The following is an 18,909-nucleotide window of genomic DNA, read 5'->3' on the forward strand; positions in this document are numbered from 1 at the left end:
AGCACCAAGGGGTTGGGGTGTAACAGAGGATCTGGCCCATGGTATTTGCAAGCTTCTGAGAGAGGGATTCAAATAGAGGAGAAAGAAATAAAACCCTATGTAATAATAGACTGATCCTTTTTAATAAGATTATATACAAATCCCAAAGGAACAGAAAGGTTTTACTGTGACTCATCTTCTCTCTTTAAGGCTTGCTAGTGTTCATTGGGTTTACCAGGTTCTGTGTTTGTTGCTTTAATCTGTGTTTCTAATAATAGATCCAGTAAATAGGAGAGAAGATCCTGGAACTAATGCCACTGGAAGGCTCCCTCCTTCCCAATTTGATCCTCCCTCACCACCCCCTCCAACAGCAGCCACTGTTCTACAAGAGGAAATTGTAAGTACTATAGCAGGAATAGAATTTAAAAAATGTGGTGGTAGAAAAAGTTTATTCATTAAGCTATTTAGGCATCAGGTTTTTTCATTGAACAAACTGAATAACTCATACATTGAGAGAACTTTCAGTAATGTTTTTGCACTTAGATAATTTACAAATAGCTTCTTTTTAAAATGTCAGAACTTAGTTACTTTGGAGACATAGGTACCTGTATATAACAGCATGTACTATAGTATAAAACACTATATGCACACGGTTGTTGGGTTACGGTTGCTATGTTGTTTTTTCAGAAAGTTCTAATTCTGTAAGTAGAAAATTTGTAAACTAGTTACTTAGGTCAAAGAAGATCATGATCTTAAACAGAATCTGCTTTCCAAGGTACCTTTGTGGAAAACAGTTGCTGAGACTTGTTTGGAAAAAATTTGATGAATTTGATGAAAGCTGAATTTGATTTCGTTTGAGAAAATAGAATTTAACATTAATTTAAAGGCTAATTTTCAGAAATGTATTATTTACAATGGACAGTGCCAACTTGGAATCTAGTCATTTTCAAAACCTGAATTAAAAATAGTTTCAGGTACTACATCTGCCCTTAGATCCCACTGACAATTTGTGATGTTTACAGTTACATTTTTCCATTTTATTAAAGACCCGCCCAAGCAGGGGAAACAGTGAAATTGTCTACACACAAAATAGCCAAACTGAAAAAATGTCAACATTTTTTCCTTCTGATCTTTGTTACAGAATCTTGGATATTACTCAGATCTCTATAGGTACCCAACTTTCTGACAATGTTTTGGTTTTTAAGTTGAATGTGACTCTGTTTAGCTTTGAGTATAGAATCTGTAAAGAATAAAATTCAGCAACTAACTGAAGTGTCAGACTAATCAAATAATAAAACTGCATTTTCAGTAAAGAATTAAGTATGATTCAAACTACAGTTCTCATTCCTCTATAAAACCCTTTGATTTATTTACAGTTTTCATCCCATCTGGGCCACGCAAGTACTTCTCAGACCAGATTAGAATCAAATTCTCCAGTAATAGTCGCTAGTGCAGCTGTAGGATCTGGCATTACATCAGCTCAAAAACTGGTAACAAACTAGAATTAATTGATTTAATATTTGAAGTCATTGTAGGCATTAAAGTCTGTCTCGGTTCCTTTCTTACTGTGAGTATTTGGGGTAACATACAGAAGTATGAAGTGGAGGCGTTTGTCCAAGAGTTTAGGTAAAGTCCTGGAGAGAAACTTGAAAATGCATCAGTTCATTTTAAATGGATTATTTGTTGTATATTAAATGAAGTTAAAAATGGGGAAGGCTTTTAGGAAAAGAAATGTGTGGGGTTAGGAAATAAAATGGGGATGATGTGAGAGGAAACGTTTGTGCAAAATTATATACAGCACATCATGAGCAATTAACATTTCAACAGCTGAAAGGTTGGGTTTGGGTTTTTTTTTAAACAAATCTGCCTCGCTTTTAGCTTACTAGTTGAAATTTGTTCCTCATTCCCTCCTCTGCTCTTGCATCTAACCTACTCCTTCTTCTTGTTTCTCTTCCTCCTCCATCTTCTCTGTTGCTAAGCTCACTCCTATCTGGCAGTTTGCTCCCAGTAGTTCTCTGGGGAAGGATGGAAGATTGAAAAATTGCCATGCCTCAGTTTCATTATGTGTAACCTTTTTGGTACCTGGTACATTATTGATTCAAGGACCCTGTTGGGCTGATGTGGGTGCCTACAGCTGTCACTAGCTTGCAGCCAGAAAGTAAAGCTACAGTTGTTCCATATTGCTAGATTTGTTAAAAAAGCTGACAAAGAGGGCCCTTTCATGATCGAAGTCTGCTACGCTTCGGCACGATAGTCATTAACCACATCACAGTACTTGCTAGTATCATGATAAATGTAACATTGCCTTTATATAGAATGGGAAATACCATGGTAAATGTAACTGCAGGTAATAAATTTTCATTACCAATTTTTAATTGTACCCACTGTATGGAATCTGTTCTATACCATTATGATATTGATATGATACCAATATTCTATACCACTCTAGTTTACCTACAGTACCCATAAATTCTATTCACATATGTAGCTAATAAACCAAAGCAGCTGCCTGGTTGCATTGTAAATACTGTGCGGAGGCATCTCTACTAATGTGTCTTGTTTGTTTGTAGCCTGTAGCAAGAGTAGTGACATCTGCTCAGCAGAAGGCAGGAAGAACAATCACTGCTCGAATCACAGGACGATCTGATTTGGGACAAAAGAACAGAATTTGTAGTAGTTTAGCTGTAATGGGAGTCTCACCACCCATGAGTTCAGTTGTTGTAGAAAAGCATCATCCAGTCACTCAGGTAAGTCCAACTGATGTTAGGGTAATAACTGCCTTGTTACACCATGTCTACAAGTAGTTTAAAAGTTCATCGGGGTGGGGGGGGTCTCATCTTTGTTTTAACAGGTACGTGTGAGCGCTATTAGAGTAAATAAGCAGTATTTTTTTTTTCTGGTGGGTGTGTTCTAGCAACAAAGGTACTTATCAAAATGATACGGGCTGGAAATGAATAATACCACTTAAACTCTACCCTCATTTCCCCCTTCTGTTGTAATAATAGTTTTGATAGGTTTAGAAGCCTTTGTTGGTTCATTGTACATCTACTGCTGTCAGTGCCCTCTGCACAACGGAGGTTAAATAGCTTTTTGGGCGCAATGCTTCCTCAGTCAGTCATTGTGGAGCTAAAACTTGAGTATGAACTTGATTTAATGAGTGAGAAATGTGGGTGGGCCAAAAGCTGTAGTGACAGGATGTACTGACTTAAAGCATAAAAGAAAAGCAGTACTTGTGGCACCTTAGAGACTAACAAATTTATTAGAGCATAAGCTTTCGTGAGCTACAGGCCTGGGGCTCTGGCTGCCACTGCCACAGCAGCGGCAGCCTGGTCCCTTTAAATTGCCACTGGAGCCCTGGGCAACGCAGGCAGGACAGTGCAGATGGGCTGGCTGGGGGATGCTGACCCAGCCCTGCCCATTCCAGAGGGGCCAGAGCTGGCCCCATACCAGTAAGAGCTCCATTTTACTTTTGGCCCTGGGGCTCCTGGGGCATGCCATTAGCTTTATTTTTCTGAAGGCGGGGACTGGATGCAGATTGTATGACTATACGGACACTCGAACTGTTAGACTAACTTTTGTAGATGTGTTAAATATGAGCTGGCTAGAGCTTGGAAAAGGAATTTAAAAAGGGACGGGACGAGAGCAAATTTGGAAGGCATGTGCACCCTCTGTTCAGCCTCAAACTAGAAAAGGAAACAACTAGGCCCCTTTGAAGCTCTCTGAACCAGGGGATATTTCAGGCCTTTGTCACACATACCTTACTACTTGTCATGTACATTTGACAATAAATACATAATGCTGCATCAGCTGTAGTGAAGCGCTTTTCTGATTGAATTAATCTTTTTGGCAATGGAAAGATTCTGGCTGGAGAGTAGTTAAGTGTGATTAAAATGAGAATGATCATAGTTATTGCAACAAGGAGGCCATCTGCCTTGTAGCAAAACAGCCTTAAGCCTTGTAAGGAAACTCCTGTGATGGACATGTAACTGTCTTCTTACCAAAGAGTAACTGATATCTGAATATTTCCTTCGGAGGAAGCCATCTTGATTTATTCAGAAACTATTCTAACTTTAAAGGAATGTTGCTGTAACTAAATCAGACCACAACAGAATAACTTAACCAAGGTGCTTGAATTAAACAGTCTGATCTTTTTCTAAGCTAATTACAGAAGCTTAGCACAGTTGTCTGCACTGTTTATTAAAAGCTTCCATCTGCACAAATAAGATAAATGTTTTTTATTTTGAAAAGAGTTAAAGCATAGATGGTGATGAATAGCCAAGAACTAAGAGAAAGTGAGATCAGTTACCCATATTACTCTCCATCCGTCACTGGTTGGTTCTTCTCTGTTTTAGGTTCCGGTTCACTGCATTCCAGCTAACTTAATGGGGAATTCAGTTTCTAGGAGTACTTTTTAAAATGTTTATAGTAAGATGTATCTTATTTTATTTTTCAGCAAACTATATCCCAAGCCACTGCTGCTAAATACTCTCGAACTGTGCACCATGCTTCTAATGCCACCAGTGTGAGACCTACTGGACACGGTGGACGAACACCTCATAGCCAAGCTCATACTAACATTCAATCAATAAAAGTTGTGGACTAAGGAGTATTCTGAAAGGCTTGAATTTTTCCTTCCAGGTGCAGAGTTTTACCAAGCTGCAGAGTAAAGCTCTTCCCAATGTTTCCAGACTGATGTAACAAGGCTCAAGGATACATCATGTTTTTACCTTTTAAAAATCAAATTGTAGACGTATTCAAATGTTGAGGAGGAAAAACAGCAATTTGATTTTGCAATGTAGTTCTCTGTAAGTGCAAGCTATGTCTATTTGAGAACCTATTTTATTACATATATATTTAAGGAAGCTGTTGAATAAAGGATCAAAATTGATGTTTGTCCAGGGTTTTTTATATAAAATGTTAATTACAAGTAAGTTTGTTTTTTTTTTGTTTTTTTTTAAAAAAACAACTGAACTGGATTCAGTCACTGAATGAAAGACTTACGATTCTGTGTAGTACTGTAACATATGAAATTAGGTGTGCAGATTAATGCTAGGGAAAGAGTATGAAGGTAACTTTAGCAAACATAGATCCAAGACAGTACAAGGAGAAAAATTATTCACCATAGCAGCCTCCTAGCTGTTTCCATAATCAGTATTGGGGTTCCTTCCATTTTTAAGACCAAACCAATGGCTTGTTTCAGCTCATGTTACAACATAGTCACTGTTCGTCTAATGTGTTAGAGGAAGGGAACCTGGTCCTACTCTCTTTGCACAGGTGCAATGCCCAGGACTGCAGAATGCTGTTAATGCAGAGTTTGTTTTATTACCAACTTTACCAAAACAGTCAGGCTTGCTGGAGATTTTTTTCCCCCCCAGATGAGTGCAACTAGAAAAGAATAAGTTTTAATTTTGTCATTAGAATTTAATAAATGAAAAAATTACCAGATGAACAGATACTTTAAATGAACAAGTCAAGCATCTTCTGCAGAACCAAATGTAAATTGTTTGTTAAAACAGCCAAATGGAACTCGCAACAAATGTTCAGTGCTCTCATTCTAGAGAAAAGTTACCATCAAGTATTACAGTAAAATATTCATTCCCAAATAACAAAGCTTGATTTTTTTAGAAAAGGAACAGTACAGATACATCCACGAGCTGTTTACAAGAGTAATCTGTATATAGTGTTACATGTCCTTTTGTTGGATAAGTTTATTCCTATTATGAGGCACCTGCCCATGTTATATTGAAGTTGTATCTTGTTTTTTTTGTCCTGTATAATCAAAAGATGTTTTAAGAATAAATTATCCACCCAAATCAGGTCATTAAACAAGAAACTGTTATCCTCTTCACAATTTACTTAAAAATGAGCTAAATCTCAAATTAGGCTGGGTGCTGGCCTATTTATGGAGAAGGTGTTGATTATTTATCCACATAATCCTCACTTATGAAATACAAGTGATCTCTGCTTTCTAGCAAACAGAAACTACATTCAGTATTAATACAATAATTCCATATTGAAACTGCACTTAAACCAGTTTGTGCTTAATATAAGTCACATACACACACATTGTAGCATGTTCTCTCACTTGGCAGGATAGTCACAAATTAACATTCGTGTAATTGGAGTGGTCATTCTCTGCCATAAAAAATTCAATTAAAATTACGGTGTAATTTCTTTCAAAGGTGAACTGTCAAAAAAAAAAAGGCAGAGTCAGGAACTAACCAAATTAATAACTCAGTATAGAAGTTAGTAGCACTAATAAACAGAGCTTTGAAAAACTTTATAGACTGCGAGCTACATTTTGCAAATACAGTAGAAGCTCAGAGTTGTGAACTGACCAGTCACCCACACACGTCATTAAGAACCAGAAGCAGACAATCAGGCAGAAACAGAGGTGAAAAATAAAGCAAGTATAGTACTGTGTTAAATGTGTAAACTACTAAAAAAATAAAGGGAAAGCAGTATTTTTCTTCTGCATAGTAAAGTTTCAAAGCTGTATTAAGTCAATGTTTAGTTGTAAACTTTTGAAAGAACAAACATTCCTGAGGTGTTCATAACTCTGAGGTTCTATTGTAAGATTTTTCTGGAAAGAGTATTTACAAATGATTTTCCATCTGGAACATAGTCCATAGCCTATGACAACTTCTGTTAAACTGTTCATGAAACTGCACATTTCCTCGAATCCATCTCAGGGCTCATTTCAGCTCTGATTTTATCTGTAAAGAAGGAAGGAAAAATGCTCTTACTAGACAGGCATTGCTCTTCCCAGGCCTGTGTCAGGTATGCCACTACAATTGGAACTGCGTTTGTTGTAAAACAAGTCTGTCCGTCTCCCCACGCCCAACCCTGAAGTAATTTTAATAGTTTCCTCTGCTCCGTCAAGCCCAAAATCCCCATAACTACAGATCAAGTAGGGAGCCTTGTTCTTTTTGCAGGACTGCACTTGCGGAGCATCTCCCCCACATAGCTTTCTCTTGCATATTAAACAGCTTACCAGCTACTTGTTGAAATCCTACACGCACCAGATCTTCATATATATATTTGGCTGGATTCTGGTGAGCCAGCAATATACCATGTAACCAGATGAGCAGCATTCGGTGTCCATGTTCCTTATAGCTCTTTTTTCCTATGCAATATACAACATACATGTCTGTGCCAGCTGCTTGGAGTAAAAAACCCTGCTGTCCCAGCAGCATTTGAAAAGATCCCAGTTTGTACAGCATTCCTCCAACTCTACTCATGCACTTACTTCCTTTCTGGCCTGTAAGCAAAATGGAAACTAAGACTTCAAAAGGTGAAAGACTAGTTTTCACTCTAAAGCGAACGGAAAAATCAAGGTTAATGGTTCTTAAAATAAATTTATTCCTTTAACTTGTGTTAATGTATGGAAATATACCATGGTGTACTAGCAAAAAAAATGCAGTATGTGCTGCAGAAATTGTGAACTGTCAACATTAGGGAGATACTGTCAGCATTCCCTGAGGATTCTGAAGCAGGTGCATGAATAAGGTCTCTCAGGATAGTTGACATGAAATTTATTTAATTCACAATTGAAAGTTAATTTTAAAAAATCACATAAAATATCATGAATTTGATTTGAGTGAAATGTCCCTATTTGACCAAGGAAATAATGTGTAGCTGTGAACTCATGTGTCAAAAACCAGGTCAGAGTTGACTGTAACTCCCAGCAGCCATGTGTTCACCTAAGCTGTTTATATACTACTAAACCTGATCAGTGCATTTTGTTACCTGTCCACTGTTCTTCAATAGCTTTAATTTGCTCCTCTGTAAACTTCCAGAACAAGGCGAGCGTCTTCCATTCTTGGGGTTTTAACTGATTGTAAGCCAGATTCCAAAGGCAGTAACGGATTTGCTTAGTCTGTGCACTGTGATCCTGTTTGAAGGCTAGACTAAAATCTGGTGCATCAACATGGTTTTCTAGATGTTCCTAAAAAGAAAACAAAGCTAAATAAGCTGCACAAATTTTAACTACAGATTCAGAAACAATAGTGAACATTTGTACTTGCCTACCCTGGCAGTTAAACCATGTTCAGTTGTGGACTTTGACATCCATGGTCAGCAACAGGTAATTTTCTTAGTGTAAACAAAATAAAGAGTAGCCTGTTACCATAGTTTGTCTAGCAGAGCTCTAAGCGGGGTGGGGGGGAATCTCTTTTCCCCATTGCTTAGGGCAACTGCAACTAATCTCAAAACATGGCTGAGCAAAATTAACTGTGGAGTGGACAGGACCTAAGGCCTGTTGTTGTATGAGTTAAAATGTAATATATTAAGATACTTGTAAAATTAAATGCTGCTTTCACCAGCAATCTTGCTATAGATTTACTGTTAATATGCTTTTGTAGGTAGGCCCTGTCTATGCTACAGAAATGATCATTTTTAAACATAATTGTGACTAAGCCACATAAGATGTTTTTTCTGTGCACAGAAAAAACATGTGCAAGCCATGTTTTATGGTCTGTCTATATTAGGCTTTGTCAAATTTCACACCATTGCTACCACTGGCTCAATGTCCTCAGAGAGGGCACTAGTGTAGACCATGTGCTGGTTGCTGGCAAGTTAACCACAGCAAGGTGTAGACTGTCTCTCACAGTTAGATGACATGGTTAGAAGCAGAACACAGTGGATGGTTGGACCCCTTACTTCATTGAAGCTCTTACTAATGGAGCAGCACCAGTGGAGAATCTTGAAAGGGTAGGGGGAAAACAAGGGAGTTTTATCAATGACATCAAAGGGCCAGAATTGTACCTCTATTGCAGACATCTTGTAAGGCCCCACTTGAGCAAAGCCTCTAAGCCTGTCAATTCAATGGGACTAAAGTATGTGCTTAACTCTGCTCATAATGGAGTGGGATGAATATTTTAAACCCCAGAACAGCGTGCCAGGAGAACAAGATGATAGCTGTCTAAAGCATCCGAAGTATGACTTTGGATTGTAGGACATTTTAATTTAATAGTGTTATTCTAAAATAATGGTTCAAAACAATATAGTTACAATAGTTTAACACTACCACTTGTTTATTTCCTAGCAGCTTATGTTCCATACTAGTAATATTTTTGCTACTCCAGTGCCCTTGCCCATCTGTATTGAGATACTTAGCTACAGATAACGTGGTAGAAAATAAAACCATAGTGCTTCTAACATCTGTTCAACTGTTTCACAAAAACATCTGCTTAAACATCTTTTCTTTTCCTCAGACAGTTAAGTAAATGTATCGAAAGGAGTATTCCTTAGTGCTATCTCAGTGGTCATATTTTCTCCAGGAATGAATAGCCTGACCTCCACTTTCCTTTTAAGCTGAAAGGAATAATAATGTACCTGACAACAATTCCAGCTGGACCAAACCCAATCACACACACACAGAAGCTGTGTAGTCCATGGACTTGTTTTCCCTAAGAACTCTGCTTTACCTGCACTAGTTCCCTGCAGCATTAATTACAGGAAATGTGAAGGAAAGACAAGTAATGTATTTGTGTAATAGCTTAGCAATAATAAACAGAGGTGAAGCAGAGAAAAGATTGCAGAGTTGCACACTGAAGTATAACAAGCAGGCAACTGAATTTCTTTCTCAGTCTATTTATATTTCCAAGGAACTAGTAAGAACCAGCAAACATGGTCAAAAGGCAGGTGGTTCCATTGTCTGACCGGGTGTGTGTATTGTAAGTAGTGATATAAGTCCACTTCCCGACGCTTATCTAACTGTGGGCCTCTCAGCAGGGGGAAATGTCTCACTGGACGCTGGATGCCTGGAAAGGAAGGCTGGTCAGGTGAGAATGCTATGAGAGACTCATTAATTGAACTGAAGCTTAGTTAATGCTTTTGGCTGGTTGCTTTTTTTAAATAGGTTGGGCTTGATTTGCAGAGGAGCAGCCTGGATCTGGAACAACCCGGCTCCTGGGACTTCATGGAACAATTTGAAGTTTGGTTAATGTTGTCACCTCTGCAGTTTTTTCCATGTGTTAGTGCATGGGACAGAGAGAGGAAGGGATATGCCCAAGGCCTCACAGTTAGTCAGGGGCAAAACCTGGACTAGAACTCTGGACTCTCCAATCCTGCACTCACTCTTCTGAATTTTGTAAATGGTGGGTGACACTTGGTGATAGGCAAGAAGGAAACCAGGTGAGGCAGAAGGGCTTTAAATCTGGTTAGAATCTGCTTCTTCAGCTACCGGCCTCTTTGGAAAGAGAGAGCTGTTTCATACCTGTTTCAAGGGGTAATGCCTTTCTGCTTTAATAATCATATCAACAACGAGGGCATGGTTGCTCCTGGATGCGACAGCCAGCGCAGTTTTTCCTTGCTGAAAACAGAGACCATGAGTTACAGCATGTGTCCAGGAGACGGGGGCAGAATAGCAAGAATCTAGAGTCTTTGTTTACTGAGCCCTGACATTTACAAAGAAGATATTTCAATATAATTTTATGTCTCCAGAGTGACAGTATGTCAGTGTCACTGCTCTGGGTGAACTGGAGCCCTTTAGTTCAGTGCATTCCAGACTGCAAATGGACCAGTAGAGCATTTCAGATATTTGTGGTTACTAAGGTAGGGATGAGAAGCCCCTAGCATAAGAACAAGTTTATGTCCCAAACCCAGGTCTATTGCTGCTGCTCACCTCTCATTCTTGATTGTGTACTCTAGGCTGTAAAGGACATGGGCTGTTTGAATACAGGGTGGAGCAACTTCTTGGCAGGTTGACTAGGAGGTGGTGCTCAATGTCTGGTACAGCCACCAAAACACATAAGAACCACTGCTTTAATTCCAGCCACAGAGCACTGTTTAATCTATATGAATACATCTCTACTACTAACAGTTCAAAGCCATGTAAATGCTTCTGTGACTTTACAGGTTTATCTCTATAATCCTTTTTTGTCACTGGATTTGCACGGAGCTCAGCTGCCCTACATATAAGTATTCTAGATATTTTCCACCTATCAAGGTGTAGGTGATCTTTCACATTAGGACTGAAAGAAATCAGCCTCTAATTAGAGGGCTCAAAAATTAAATTACAAAGCACTTTAACATTCCAGCTATTATAAAGTTCGCTAATATTTACCTTCTGAATTCTAGCTCCCAGCTCCATTCAAGATCATTATAATTAGCCCATTTGGGAGCCCAGGAATTTACATTTCACAAAATCCTCATTAGAGAGAGAATGTTCTACATAAGCGAAAAGACAAAGGGGCGAAAGAACTTACTGGAACCCACATCTGCCTGGTCGCTCCCATTCACAGGAGAGCAATCCTACCTTCTCTAATATATGTTCATGCCATTAGGACACATGTTGCTATACTCAATAAGTTACATGACATCCTGACAAATGGGGGGGTTCTTTCCTGGCCACTGAAGAGTCCAATAACCGAGGTAGAATTTTAATGAATCTGGAGAAAGAAACAGGTCCAAACGGAGCATCCTCTGTGCACTAAGACGCAACAACACGCATCTAGGAGCAGCCCGTCATCTTTGTAGCCAGAAAAATTGAAGACTCAAGATGTGGGAGGGGAGAGAGGCCTGGCAACAACACAAAATCAATCCAAGCAGGCTGCCTTTTCCCTAACACAGGGATGGGAGTGCCCCTGACCCACTCACCCCATTCCAAACCAATTCAGTCCCAAAACTCCCATATCTGCCAATGTCCCCAACCACTTAACCTGTCCAGCCCACAAACAGGGAAGCTGCTAGCCCAAGAACTAATAGTAGTGCAGCTGGGGAGACAATTTGTGAGGCTCCTTCTACACTACTCTGTAGCTCACTGCCAAGGAGCACTTCTAGTCTTCTGGGTGTAACCTGGCCCAGAAGGATATGGGTATGTAATGCTGAAGTGGGAATGAAATATTTATTTTCAGTGTTCGCCTTTTTACCTATACCTTTAAAGCACTGTGATCTCTCAGGTGGCGAAGGCCTTGTCTGCAATGGGCCAGGGATTGTGTTATCCAAACAGGGTTTAATCTTTATTTAAGCCTAATATGGTAACCACAATTCTAGGCTCAGGGTAGACAGACCGCAGGCTGATCGAACGTGAAGACTACATCTCATACCAGTATCTTACCGCAGCTTCACAGAATGCATCAGCCATGTAATCCTCCCTCTGAGCCATGGGTCTCTTCTCACATGAGCAACAAGTGGCTTTTGTAGAATCAATATTGGCTTTTTATTTTTCTGCCAAGCTGCATCAGTTTCAAACTCAGTCAGGGCAGCTTTACGTAAGGAAATAACTTGTACCGTCAACAATTCGGTTTATTCTTAATTTTTTAAAAAGCTACTAAAGAGCTACATTTGCTTGCCACACACTACAGGGCCCCACAGCTGGCAGCGTATCCAGCTCAATCACCAAATTAATAACAGGGCAAGAAAACACTTGCTGCTTTTTGCTTATTATGGTATTTCTCCATAGACTGTTATGGCATTTATACAAATCATTACAAATTATGGCTCTGTTTTTCCAAAGCGGTCTCTAATGAAGACGTGGCTTGGGGCACCAGAGCAATGTAAGCAGGCACAACTCCACTGAAGTTAATTAGAGAAGCACATGCCTCTACTGGCAGTGAACCTGGCTCCAGATGTGGAGCTATTACATCTGCAAACTGTTATTCTGTCCTGTTAGTCTTATGTTTTTCCATCAGTGCTCTTTGATAGCAAGGTCTGTAACACAAACCCCATAACAGAGTAGGCCTTTGCTGTGTGTTTCTCGATGGATTCAGTTTTGAAGTATATTGGTTCTTCTTTGAGTGCTTATATCGATTCCAATTAGGTGTGTGCGCTCCGCGTGCACGATCGTTGGAAGATTTTTACCCTAGCGACACTCGGTGGGTCGGCTGAGGCGCCCCCTGGAGTGGCACCTTCATGGCGCCGGATATATGCTCCAGCCGACCCAGCGCCCCCTCAGTTCGTTCTTACCGCCGGTGACGGTCGTTGGAACTGTGGAGCCCAGCGTAGCCGATTGCCATTCTCCCTAGCTTCCTCTCTTAGTACCTGTTAATAGTTGTAATTAGTTGTTAATAGTTGTTTATAGTTAGTGTAGTTAGATTAGTGTACTTAGTAGGGTGGAGCAGGGTCTTCTACCCTCTCCCCTGTCCCGGTACCGGGGCCCATGCCGGGGTTTCTGGGTTTCAACCCTGTTCGGCTTGCCTGAACCTGATGCCAACGGGAGACCCCCACGACTCTTGCCTAAGGCGTCTGGGAGAATCCCACCAAGTGGACAATTGCCACATTTGCAAAGCCTTCAATCCAAGGACCAAGAAGGAGCGGGACTTTAGACTCAAGCAGCTCCTTATGGAGGCAGCACTTAGCCCAGTCCCGTCCTCCACGCACCGGAACTCAGCGTCGTCTTCAGTGCGGAGTGCCCCTGCGGCACCAACTGGTCCGGCACCGCATTCGGACTCTGCTAAAGACTCGCGGCGTCAGGCCCCCTTGGCACCTCCACCACCATGGCGCCAGTCCCTGTCTCTGGGCCAGAAGAAGCAGCAGCCCAAGCAGGTGCCGACTGCTTCTTTGTCAGTTCGACAGTCACCGACACTTCCCACACTGAAGCCGGAGCAGCGTCCATTGCTGCAGCGCACAGGACAAGTAACGGGTCCTGCACCATCGACTCTGGAGCTGCAAAGGCTCTCGAGTCCGGTGCATGTTAGCTCCCCGGTACACACTGTGGTCAAGCTAAGGCTGCCCTCCATGCCGGAGACCTTCTTTCCAGTGCGGGACTTGAGCGCGCTCACAGAGACGACTCCTCTGCAGCCAGTGGCACCTCCGGTGCAGACGGTGCCGTCAAAGGGAAAACCATCCCTGATATGACCTCCGTCACCGAGTGAAGCAGGGCAGCACTGGTCCTGGTCCTGATCTCGGTCCCAGCACCTTTCACAGCATTGCTCGCAGTAATGGCACTGATCCTGTTCTCGGCACCAATCGTACTCGTGACGCTGCTCCGGCTCGCGAAGATCTGAACCAGGGTATAGCTGGTACCGATCGGACTCTCGGCACTGCTCCTGGTACTGATCAGAGCGGCGCTCGACCCAGAGCCAATCCCAGTGCTGGTCTCGTCGAAGGTCACCGTCGAGATCCAGATCAGGCTCCCAGTACCAATACGACCGCAGGCACTTGGTCGACATCTTGGTACCTTTCTACATCTCGCCACGGTCCCTGGCACCTTGGCACCGTACAGCACCGGGAGACTGCACCAACATGTTTGGTACCGCCTTGGCTGTCTCGCTCCGCCTCCATTCTCAGACCTCCACGCTCACAAGGTGGCCACCACGCCCAGGACCAGGGTGAGGATGGTGCAGGACAGTGGCTGGACGAAGGCCAGGACCCGGGCCAGGGACCTCCACAGTGGTCTTTTTGAACCTCCTGGGCATACCATCAGGCCCAAGGGATTCCTTCGGAGGCTTCCCATTCTGCCCCTTTGGAGCCCTGAATACCGGATGCCACTGTGTCTCGCCCCCCCCCGGGGGGGTTCTGAGGGGACTGCTCCAGTGCCAACACAGGCCCACGCTCCTAGCGTGGTGAATCTTGGGCAACAAATTCCTCCACATGAGGATCCCATGCAGGATCCCTTAGTCCGGGGGTATCTTCCTCGTCCTCGCCTGATGAGGCAGTGGCAGGGACTACAGTTTCAGGCCCTCCTCCTATGGACCTCCACACCCACCAGGAGCTGCTCTGCAGGGTGGCACGCAATATGAACCTCCAGGTAGAGGAGGTGGTGGAGGTAGAGGACCCGGTGGTCGACATTCTGTCCGCGGAGGCACTGTCCAGGGTGGCCCTCCCAGTCATACGGACTATACAGGCCAATGCCAAGACAATCTGGCAATTGCCAGCCTCTATTCCACCTACAGCCAAGGGGGTGGAAAGGAAGTACTTTGTCCCCTCAAAGGAGTACAAGTACCTCTACACGCACCCCCAACCGTGTTCCCTTGTCGTGGCTTCGGTCAACGAGAAGGACCGGCATTGTCAGCAGGCCCTGGCGCCCAAATCAAAGGACGCTAGATGCCTAGACTTGTTTGGGCGCAAGGTGTACTCAGCCAGAGGCTTGCAGCTCAGGGTGGCCAACCAGCAGGCACTCCTGAGCAGATACGATTATAATTTGTGGCACTCTATGGAGAAATTCAAAGAGTTGGTTCCACAGGAGACCAGAGAGGAATTTGGGGCTCTAGTGGAGGAGGGCAAGAAGGTGGCCAGAACCTCCCTGCAAGCCTCTCTGGATGCAGCGGACTCGGCAGCTAGGACCCTGGCCTCAGGCACAGCCATGCGCTGCATCTTGTGGTTGCAGGTCTCTGGCTTACCACCAGAGTTGCAGCAGACCCTCCAGGACCTACCCTTTGATGGTCAGGGCCTATTCTCAGACAAAACAGACTCAAGGCTGCAGAGTCTGAAGGACTCAAGAACTATTATGCGCTCTCTGGGAATGCATACCCCAGTAATGCAGAGAAAGCCCTTCAGACCACAGCCTCAGAGGTCATACCCTCCCCCTCGGCCAAGACAGGACTTCTTTAGAAGACACGGCCGAGGTGGTAGAAGAAGACAAACTGGCCACCCAAACCAGCCAAAGCCAGGGCCCTCCCAAGCCATCGGCTGGGCCTAAGCAGAACTTTTGAAGGTGCACCCGAGGATGGAGCACCATTCTCCATTCAGGATCCTTCCCCACCTTTCCAAGATTGTCTCTCCCATTTCCTCCGTGCGTGGTCTCACATAACATCAGACTGTTGGATCCTTCACATGGTGGAAGGGGGTTACTCCCTTCAATTTGGATCCCCCCCCACTACCCTCCTACCCAGTCCCTCTTCAGGGACCCTTCTCACGAGCACCTCCTTCTACAGGAGATCCCATCACTCCTAGCTGTGGAGGCGATAGAGGAGGTTCTAAGAGAGTCAAGGGGCAGGGGTTTTTACTCCCGCTACTTCCTAATCCCCAAGGCCAAGGGCGGGCTTCGGCCCATCCTGGACCTATGTGGACTCAACAAATACATGGTAAAGTTGAAGTTCCGCATGGTCTCTCTAGGGACCAATATTCCTTCCTTAGATCCTGGAGATTGGTACTCCGCCCTTGACATGAAGGACACGTACTTCCACATTGTGATCTACCCAGCGCACAGATGCTTCCTTCGCTTTGTGGTCAATCAATAGCACTTTCAATTCACCGTCCTTCCTTTTGGCCTATCTATGGCCCCTAGGGTGTTTACCAAGTGCATGGCTGTTGTGGCTGCCTCCCTTCGTCGACAATGGATCCAAGTGTTCCCATACCTTGATGACTGGCTTATTTGGGGCTGCTACAGAGATCAGGTGCAGTCTCACGTCCAGCTCACCATGAACATGTTCAATCAACTAGGCCTCCTGCTCAATGTCGCAAAATCCACTCTGGTACCAACCCAGGGGATAGAATTCATAGGAGCCGTCTTAGACTCAGGCTAGCCGGAGCACTTCTGCCGGAAGCACGCTTCCAATCCCTGGTGAACATCGTCCACAGCCTGCAAAACTTCCCAACCTCGCCCGTGAAAACATGCCTATGCCTCCTCAGACATATGGCCTCTTGCACATATGTAACCATGCATGCCAGGCTGCAGCTATGCCCACTCCAAGCCTGGCTATCAACAGTATACTGCCCAGGTCGGGATAGCTTGAGCACGGTGGTTACTGTCCCGTCAGGGATATTAAGTGGCTGGACCCCAAATCAGTGTGCGAAGGGGTGCCACTTCACACCCCGCAGCCCTCCATGCCCCTAGTCATGGATGCGTCAGCCCTGGGATGGGGAGCCCACCTCGGGGTCCTCCGTACACAGGGGCTATGGTTGGCAGGAGAGTTATCCCTGCACATCAACGTACGGGAACTCAGAGCTGTGCGCCTGGAGTGTCAGACATTCTGAGAGCGCATTCAAGGCTGTTGTGTTGCAGTCCTCACAGACAACGTTACGACCTTGTTTTACATCAACAAGCAAGGGGGAGCCTGCTCATCGCCCCTCTGTCAAGAGGCCACTTGTCTGTGGGAATTCTGTATAGCCCACTCAATCCATCTGGTGGCGTCATTTCTCCCAGGAGTCCGGAACACCTTAGCGGACCACCTCAGCAGATCATTTCAGACTCACGAGTGGTCAGTTCGCCTGGCCGTCATCCACTCTGTCTTCCTGAAGTGGAGCTTTCCCCTGATAGACCTATTCGCCTCTCATGAGAATCGAAAATGCCAAGTGTTCTGCTTTCTACAACGACGCTCTCCGGGTTCCCTGTCAAACGCCTTCCTCGTACAGTGGAAGGATCACCTGTGCTACGCCTTCCCTCCATTTCCGCTAGTCCACAGGGTCCTTCTCAAGCTGCGCAGGGACAGAGCTTTTCTGATTTTGGTCGCCCTGGCATGGCCCAGGCAGCACTAGAATACCACTCTCCTAGAGCTGTCGGTGGACACTCCAATTCCTCTCCCACTGTGGCCAGACCTGAGCACTTAGGACCACGGACGACTCTGTCATCCCAACCTGCAATCTCTCCACCTCACAGTGTACAATCTCTCCACCTCATGGCTATCTGAGCTGTGCTACTCTCGCTTGGTACAGCAGGTCCTTTTGGGTAGCAGGAAGCCTTCTACCAGATCCATGTACTTAGCCAAGTGGAAGCGTTTTTCCTGCCGGTGCTCAGAATCATATGGCCCTGCTACAGGCATCAGTACCTATCATCTTGGACTACCTCCTGTCTTTAAAACAGCAGGGCTTGGCAATATCGTCCATCAGAGTGCACCTGACAGCTATTTCAGCTTTCCACCTGAGCGAAAATGGGTGTTCGGTCTTCTCCAATCCCATGGTCAGCAGATTTCTCAAGGGGTTGGAGTGCCTGTTCCCATGAATTCGACAACCGGTCCCTATGTGGGATCTTAACCTGGTCCTCCCCAAATCCATGGCTGCCCCATTCGAGCCGATGGCCACCTGCTCATTCCTGTACCTTTCCTGGAAGACAGCCTTCCTCGTAGTTATCACTTCAGCGAGGCTTGTGTCTGAGCTCAGGGCACTCACATCAGAACTGCCGTATACGGTGTTCCATAAGGACAAGGTTCAGCTGCGACCCCACCCAGCCTTCCTCCCTAAGGTGGTGTCTGCCTTCCATCTCAACCAGGGCATCTTCCTCCCCGTCTTCTACCCGAAGCCGCATGACTCTCGACGGGAACAACAGCTGCACTCCCTGGACGTTCACAGGGCCCTCGCCTTCTACATCGAGTGAACAAAACCTTTCAGGAAAATGTCGCAACTGTTTGTTGCTGTGGCAGACTGGATGAAGAGCCTTCCGGTCTCCTCCCAGCGCATCTCGTCCTGGATCACATCATGCATCCGTGCATGCTATGACTTGGCTGCTGTCCCAACTACGCACCTTACTGCCCACTCCACGCAGGCTCAGGCTTTATCTTCTGTTTTCCTGGCACATGTACCCATAAAGGAGATATGTAGGGCAGCAACTTGGTCATCGGTGCATACCTTCGCCGCTCACTATGCGATAATTCAGTAGTCTGGGGTGATGCTGCATTTGGTTCAGCGGTCCTTTACTCTGCGATATCTCACTCCGACTCCACCACCTAGGTAAGGCTTTGGAGTCACCTAATTGGAATCAATATGAGCAAGCACTCGAAGAAGAAAAAAGAAAAGAAAAGAAAAAACACCTTTGTAACTGTTGTTCTTCGAGATGTGTTGCTCATATCCATTCCAAACCCGCCCTCCTCCTCTCTGTCGGAATAGCTGGCAAGAAGGAAATGAGGGGGCGCTGGGTTGGCTGGGGCATATATCCGGCGCCATGAAGGCGCCACTCCAGGGGGTGCCTCAGCCAACCCACCGAGTGTTGCTGGGGTAAAAATCTTTTGATGATCATGCATGTGGCATGCACACACCTAATTGGAATGGATATGAGCAACACATGTCGAAGAACACCAGTTACAAAGGTGAGTAACTGTCTTATTTCGTCAC

The 18,909-nt window shown here is 44.5% G+C and overlaps 2 protein-coding genes across 17 annotated transcripts in view; one reads left to right on the forward strand and one right to left on the reverse strand.

Annotated features, from left to right (window-relative positions):
• The window catches only part of POC5 (POC5 centriolar protein), a 43,740-nt gene extending 38,873 nt beyond the window's left edge, over positions 1-4,867 (forward strand). For 7 of the 9 annotated variants that reach the window (XM_038402037.2, XM_043514369.1, XM_038402039.1 and 4 more), the window contains 4 exons: positions 258-376; positions 1,356-1,469; positions 2,550-2,726; positions 4,433-4,867. In XM_038402037.2, coding sequence (XP_038257965.1) covers positions 258-376; positions 1,356-1,469; positions 2,550-2,726; positions 4,433-4,582 — 560 coding nt within the window. In that variant the 3' untranslated portion in view covers positions 4,583-4,867. The remainder of the gene's footprint in view (positions 1-257; positions 377-1,355; positions 1,470-2,549; positions 2,727-4,432) is intronic. The other 2 variants (XM_038402042.1, XM_038402035.1) reach the window with 1 other exon arrangement.
• Positions 4,868-5,383: 516 nt separating this feature from the next.
• Positions 5,384-18,909, reverse strand: part of ANKDD1B (ankyrin repeat and death domain containing 1B) — a 43,269-nt gene continuing 29,743 nt past the window's right edge. For 6 of the 8 annotated variants that reach the window (XM_043514372.1, XM_043514374.1, XM_043514376.1 and 3 more), the window contains 4 exons: positions 10,199-10,294; positions 7,729-7,927; positions 6,974-7,105; positions 5,384-6,695 (listed from right to left, as the gene is read on the reverse strand). In XM_043514372.1, the coding sequence (XP_043370307.1) occupies positions 6,637-6,695; positions 6,974-7,105; positions 7,729-7,927; positions 10,199-10,294 (486 nt within the window). In that variant the 3' untranslated portion in view covers positions 5,384-6,636. Of the gene's footprint in view, positions 6,696-6,973; positions 7,294-7,728; positions 7,928-10,198; positions 10,295-18,909 lie in introns of all 8 variants that reach the window. The other 2 variants (XR_006281276.1, XM_043514373.1) reach the window with 2 other exon arrangements.

The sequence above is a fragment of the Dermochelys coriacea genome, chromosome 5, assembly GCF_009764565.3.
Source record: "Dermochelys coriacea isolate rDerCor1 chromosome 5, rDerCor1.pri.v4, whole genome shotgun sequence".
Taxonomy (NCBI): domain Eukaryota; kingdom Metazoa; phylum Chordata; order Testudines; family Dermochelyidae; genus Dermochelys; species Dermochelys coriacea.